Source organism: Trypanosoma conorhini, assembly GCF_003719485.1.
Source record: "Trypanosoma conorhini strain 025E chromosome Unknown Tco_14.4_contig_00302, whole genome shotgun sequence".
NCBI classification, from domain to species: Eukaryota; Euglenozoa; class Kinetoplastea; order Trypanosomatida; family Trypanosomatidae; genus Trypanosoma; species Trypanosoma conorhini.
This window is the reverse complement of record NW_021704390.1, coordinates 1-5,947: the sequence shown is the minus strand read 5'-3', so window position 1 is coordinate 5,947 and position 5,947 is coordinate 1. Positions and strand designations below refer to the sequence as shown.

The 5,947-nt window shown below is 62.9% G+C and overlaps 4 protein-coding genes across 4 annotated transcripts in view, besides 2 other annotated features; all 4 read left to right on the top strand.

The window, feature by feature from the left end:
* Positions 1–8, top strand: part of Tco025E_05289 (elongation factor 1-alpha) — a gene marked incomplete at both ends in the record, with an annotated part of 369 nt that extends 361 nt beyond the window's left edge. The window contains one exon of the mRNA XM_029372190.1: positions 1–8. This exon is cut by the window's left edge and continues 361 nt beyond it. Coding sequence (XP_029227692.1) covers positions 1–8 — 8 coding nt within the window.
* A 514-nt stretch (positions 9–522) lies between these two features.
* On the top strand, positions 523–1,137 carry Tco025E_05288 (elongation factor 1-alpha (ef-1-alpha); the record flags this gene model as incomplete). Its single annotated transcript, XM_029372189.1, has 1 exon — positions 523–1,137. The coding sequence occupies one exon, from the start codon at positions 523–525 to the stop codon at positions 1,135–1,137; it is 615 nt and encodes a 204-aa protein (XP_029227691.1).
* Positions 1,138–1,261: 124 nt separating this feature from the next.
* Positions 1,262–1,289: a microsatellite.
* Positions 1,290–1,454: 165 nt separating this feature from the next.
* Positions 1,455–3,908, top strand: Tco025E_05287 (Vps51/Vps67 protein; the record flags this gene model as incomplete). The annotated part of the gene is made up of 1 exon (XM_029372188.1): positions 1,455–3,908. The coding sequence occupies one exon, from the start codon at positions 1,455–1,457 to the stop codon at positions 3,906–3,908; it is 2,454 nt and encodes an 817-aa protein (XP_029227690.1).
* A 199-nt stretch (positions 3,909–4,107) lies between these two features.
* Positions 4,108–4,132: a microsatellite.
* A 133-nt stretch (positions 4,133–4,265) lies between these two features.
* Positions 4,266–5,666, top strand: Tco025E_05286 (mitochondrial processing peptidase alpha subunit; the record flags this gene model as incomplete). Its single annotated transcript, XM_029372187.1, has 1 exon — positions 4,266–5,666. One exon carries the CDS (start codon positions 4,266–4,268, stop codon positions 5,664–5,666), a length of 1,401 nt encoding a protein of 466 aa, XP_029227689.1.
* Between the last annotated feature and the right edge of the window lie 281 nt (positions 5,667–5,947).

The window sequence follows — 5,947 nt, the reverse complement described above, 5'->3', positions numbered from 1 at the left end:
TCCGGTGACGCCGCCCTCGTGCGCATGGTGCCGCAGAAGCCCATGTGCGTGGAGGTGTTCAACGACTACGCGCCCCTCGGCCGCTTTGCCGTGCGTGACATGCGCCAGACGGTCGCCGTCGGCATCATCAAGGCGGTCACGAAGAAGGAGGGCGGCGCCGGCAAGGTGACCAAGGCCGCCGTCAAGGCCTCCAAGAAGTAAGATGGGGGCAACGGCTGTGCGCAGACTTTGTTTTATAACTTTATAACTCTTATTTATATAAATCATTTTGCCACGCTGTGCGGTTAACATTTCCTGCTGCTTCGGCTTGGTTTGGTTTGTTTCGGCCTTTCTCTCTCTGTCCCTGCCTCTCGCTTTTTGTGGTTATTCCTTTCTTTGAGCGCTGGGCGTATACGCTTTCTTAATCTTTTTTTTCGTTCTTTTTTTTAATTGTGTGTTTTGCGTAGCGCAGTGCCGCACACCGCTTATACTGCTTGTGTGTGCCCGAAGACGTTTGCGCGTTGTGTACGGCAGCTGCGGACGATGGAGCGGAGTGGCGAGATGTCTTTGGAGGAGCGGCGACGCAGGCAGCGCCGACGCCGCCTCGCCGCGAAGCCGCCGGAGACGCGGCGTCGTCGTCTGCAGTACTCTCGGCGGCATAACGAAAAGGACGGGCGACTGCTCTACTGTGACTACTGTGACCTCTTTGTGAGCAGCGGGCAGCGGCCGTGGCTGCAGCACCTGGGCGGCGTGCGGCACATGGAGGCGATGGAGTCGTACTACGCGACGGTGGAGGCCCGCGATCCTGCGTGGGTGAACGCTCTCCGCGAGGATGTGGCGCGGGCCCACGTGGAGGAGCATGTGCGGCAGCACCACCTCTTGGCGGGGAAGGGGGCATCGGTGCCGATGCCCGCCATGACGCTTGGCTACGTGGGCCACCAGGGCATTGTTGTGGGGGGAACGCAACTGTCCAGCGCGACGCACGTCAGCGTGGGCAAGAGCAACAGCAACCATCGCGGCGGCAGCAGTGCGCAACGCGGGTCCCCATCGGTGCGTGTGGGTGGACTTCTTGTTGCGGCCGCCACACCCCCTGTGGTGAGGGTAGATGGCAAGGCCTTGCCGCTGCCGCAGGGCAAGCAGACGATGCACCGCCCCTGATGCCTTTCTTTTTTTTTTTGTCCATTGCCTGCGACTGAACTGCCTTCTTGAGGTTGTGGCTCTCGGTGCCCCACGCTGTATGGGTGGAGGTTCATGTGCCTTTTGCAATAGCCGTGTCTTTGAGGCTGCTGCTGCTGCCGCTGCCGCTGCTGTCACCCGCCCCTCACTTTCTCGCTCTTGCCTAAGGGAGGAACTGTCCGTAGCACTGAGTGTTGTTGTAATTTGCCTGCATCACACGTGTTTAAACACACACATATATATATTTGTTGCTGGGGGCGGTAAAAAGAGGCGCAGCGAGGGAGGTGTCCGTGCAGGCCATGAGCGCGGGCAGCACAGAGCGCAGGCGGCGCATCCGCGAGCAGCTGCGTGAATTCTACGGCGACCCCACGGCAAGCCGGGAGCGGCATCCTGTGGAGGGCGGCAAGGCGGGGACGTCGCCGGAGATGGACGTTGACTCGGAGTTCTTCAACGTCGGCAGGTACGTCACAGATCTCCTGCGCCGGGAAAGTCTCAAGGAGCTCGTCGAGGCGGACACGCAGCTGCTCCGCAGCGTCCGCCACCTCGACGGGGAGCTGCAGGAGCTGGTGTACCAGAACTACGCCAAGTTTATCTCCGCCACCGACACCATTCGGGAGATGCGCGACAACATCACGGAGATGGACGCCAAGCTGCAGGCCCTCTCCAGCAACGTGGAGAACATTGACGAGGTGTCGAAGAGCATCACGGACAAGCTGCAGTCGCACCGGAGCCGGATTGAGGAGATGATTTTAACCAACCGCATGCTGCGGAAGGTGCAGTTCCTTGTGGAGCTTGCCGACACGATGCGGCGACTCATTGAGCGGCAGGAGTACACGGCGTGCGTGAAGTACTGGGTCGTTGGCGACAGCTTCTTCGCTAAGCACACGAATTTATCGAGCATCACGAAGATTCATGACGAGTGCAGGGCGTTGGCGGGGCAGCTGTACGCGAAGCTGCAGGAGACCGTCGTCACCACCTCCCTGGAAGACCCGGAGGCGATGGATGTCATCCGCTGCGTCGTGGAGGACATGCGTCTTTTGCGGGCCACCTCCCTCTTCGCTGCCGCTGCGGCGGCGACGGCGGAGGAAACGGCGACGGCGACGACGCCTGCCGCAGACGCCCCCGCCTCATTTGAGACGGAGATTCTGGAGACGTTAATGAAGAACGTCAGTGGGGGCTTTGCGGCGGGGGTTCAGGGTGTCAACAGCGCCATCCGGGCAGCCCTCGCCGTTCCCAACTTTGCCGCAATGGATCGCGCGCGTTGGGCAGACGTCTTGGAGCACGTCCAGCTGCAGGAGGCGCTGGCGCAGCTGAAGAGCCTCTGCGCGCTTTTCCACTCCAACAGTGAGCGGGTGTACAGTTTGTTTAACCGCGAGGGCGACCCCACCGTCGCGTTGCGGATTGTCGAGGAGGTGCAGCCGGTCCTCATCGACATCATGGCGCCCATTACCGCGTACATCGGCGAGCTGTTCATCGCCATGGTGGAGGCCTTCTGCTCGGACGCCGCGGGGGCCTTGGCGGCGCCGGCCACGGTTGGCAGTGGGCTCAGTGCCATCTTCACCACCCTGGCAACGCGCCTCAAGTACTACTCGGGTACGCTGAAAACGCTGGGGGTCAACTACCTCGACAACGCACACAGCCAGCAGAGTCGACAGTACGCGGCGCTCGTGGATCAGTCCGTGCTGGACATTTTTCAACGCCTCTTGGCGGCGTTGCAGGCGAAACTCACTGAGGGAGCCAGCGTTCCCGACAGCATCGCGTCGAGCGCCACGGCGAAGGACCCGGCATACCAGCAACTGCTACAGTTTTGTGTTTCACGCTTTCTGTTGGCCCGCGTCGCCAGCGCCGCCGACGTGGTTGGTCTCGCATCCCTCGTTGGCACCGACACTCTCCAGCAGGGCGACGTGGCGGGGGTGCAGCGGCGTTGCACGTACGTCGCGCGGGCCTTCACGCACCGCGGCATCGTACTCCTTGGACAGCTGCACCTCAGCTGGGTTGCCGCGGCGTCGTGCCCGGTGGATGCGGTGGACCCCACCTCCACCGTCGCGCTTAACTTCGGTATTGCCCACTGCCTGTGTGAGTTTGTGCGGCAGCTGGGCACCATCTACGCCCTCTTGCGGGACGGCGTTCTCGCGTGCGAGGCGGTGCGGGAGCGAGGCAGCGTCGGCAGCGCGATGGGCGCTGGCAGCTCGAGGCTGTACACGAGTGCAGGCAGTGGCCGCAGCAGCGGCAAGGCCGCCTCGCGAAGGCTGGTGGTGGCGTTCGCGCGGGAAACGGACAATGCCCTGCAAAGCACCGTGGACCGCATCTTTTCGAAGCAGTCGCAGAGCAACGCGGAGCTGCGGACGCTTCCACGCGAAATTCGGCCTGCCTCGGTGGTAGCCGCAGTAACTATCTACGTTCTCAAGGGCCTGATTGAGCACGTGCGGACGCAATCCTTCACACGTAACGGCTTTCAATGTGTTCAGCTCAGCTGCACCTTTCTCCTGCACGCGCTTACGCCTCCGGCGCCGCTCGCCTCGTCTGTTGCCTCCGCTGCTGGCAGTGACACGCCACTGTTGTCCCCATTGGGGGAGTGGCTGGGCAACTGCAGGGATGACGAAATGCTAAAGCTGGTGCCGCAGCTTCTTAACGAGTGCTGCACCTCCGCGTACGAGCGTTGTCGAGAAAAGGCCCCGTTGACGTCGGTGGTGGTGGAGAAACTCGCGAGCTCCGCCCTGGAGAGCATGCAGGGGGCGTCCCCGCTTTCCTGATTGAGCCGTGCGCTGGCCTCCACGTTGCCGTCTTCCTCTTTCGCGTGGGGGAGGGGGGGAGGGGGGCTTTGGCTTGCGCTGCTGCGCTGCGCTTCCGCCGTCTCTGTCCACGCCGCCCTTCGCGTAGCGGATGCCGCAACGCACTTCTCTCCTTTTTTTTTATTGTTTTGTTTTCGTCCATCGCGCGTGCGGCGGCGTCCCACCACCACCACCACCACCACCACTATACATACACACACACGGCTTGTAGAGACGCCCACTTGGAGAAACGCGGCGCGAGTAACCGTGCGGGGGCGAAGGAAAAAGAGAAAGAAAAAAAGGTGGGGAGGGGATTGCGTAGGGAAGTTTGCTGGCAGGATGCTTCGTCGCACACGGCATCGTGCGATCTCGCAGTACAACTTTGGTCAGCCGTCGCTGACGAAGGCCTTCGGCCCCGTGCCGCGCGAGGGCCAGGCGGCGAAGGCGGGGAAAGTAATGTCGACAAAACTCCCGAACGGGGTGCGCGTCGTGTCGCACGACCTGGACGGCGCCCACTGCGTCGTCGGGGTCTACGTGGACGCGGGGCCAAAGTACGACCCGCTCGGCTGCCCCGGCCTGAGCCACGTGATGCGGTACGCCATCCAGACGTCCAACATGGATAGCTCGCTGTTTCAGGTGGACCGCGCGATGCGCGCCGCGGGGGCCGCCTACGGCCATGGCGAGATCTGCAAGCGGTACGTGCACTGGAAGAGCGAGGGGCGGCGTGACATGTGGGAGCGCCCCTTTGCGATGCTCGCCACCGGGGTGGTCGCCCCGCGCTTCCACGAGAGCGACGTGGAGCGGTTCCGCGACACCATGGACAACCAGCGCGAGGAGCTGCGATGGCAGCACCCGCGCGAGTACTGCGTGGACGCCCTCGAGACGGTGGCATTCTTCAAGGAGCCACTCGGCGCCCCTCGCATGGTGCCACCGGAGGCAAACGACCGCTGCAACCAGAAGGCGCTAGTGGAGCACTGGGCGAAGCACTTCCACCCCGGCAACGTCACTCTGGCGGCCGTCAACGTCCCGCACGACGCACTGCTGGCGGCTTACGCCTCACTGCCGTATCCGCACTCTGCGGAGGCCCCGCATCACGCGAAGTCGCGTCAGCCAACCTTCTCGCACGCGAGCGAGTCCACGCAGTTCTACCCTGGCCGTCAGCATGTGGTGTACGAGGACCGCGCCAAGGCGATGGGCACGGTGCCCGACATGAACCAGGAGGTCATCGCCGCCCTGGCGGTCCCAACCTTCGGCCGCGATGAGGAGGTAAAGAAGTACGCCACGGCGCTCGTGGCGCGCGAGGTGTACCAGGCCGCCATTGACCGGGCCTTGCCGGCCGCCCTCGCCACGTCGCAGGGTGTGCAGTCGTTCTACCGTCCGTATTCCTCCGCGGGCCTCCTCGGCGTCACGCTCCGTGGTGCCCCGCAGGAGGTCAAAAACCTACTAGACGCCGCAAGGGGATGCTTCCCAGCGAAGGTGACGGAAGACGAGGCTGCCGCAGGACGCGTTCGTGCCACGATGGCCTTTACGCGGAATCACCTAGAGATGGTGCGAGACTACTGCGACTTTATTGCGACCTCCAGCTCCACTCCGCAGCAGATGATGGAGGCCATCGGAGCAGTTTCGGCAGGAGACGTGGATGCGGCTTTGGGTGCCGCAGCCGCCGTGGCGCCGGCCGTCTTCGCCACTGGCTCAACCTTCACCTTTCCGAAGGTGCCGAGCCTCAGGAAGGACAAGTAGCAGCCGTCCTCTGCTTGCACGTCACTTCAGTGAATAAGCGGCAGCGGACGATGCTGTTGTTCCTTGCGTGGGGCGTGATTGGGCTTTGGGCAGGGCGTGTGTGTGGGGTGTTAGGAAGGGGGAAGGCTGGGGAAGTAGTAGGCACGGTGTGGATAGTGGAATACTCGCGGTATAGTTCACCGTTGGCTGCGGGTTTCTTCTCTTTTTAGGTGCGGCGGGCGCAGGCGAGAGAGAGGCACGCGTTGAACAGAGCAGACGGATGCATGCATGCATCCGTCCAT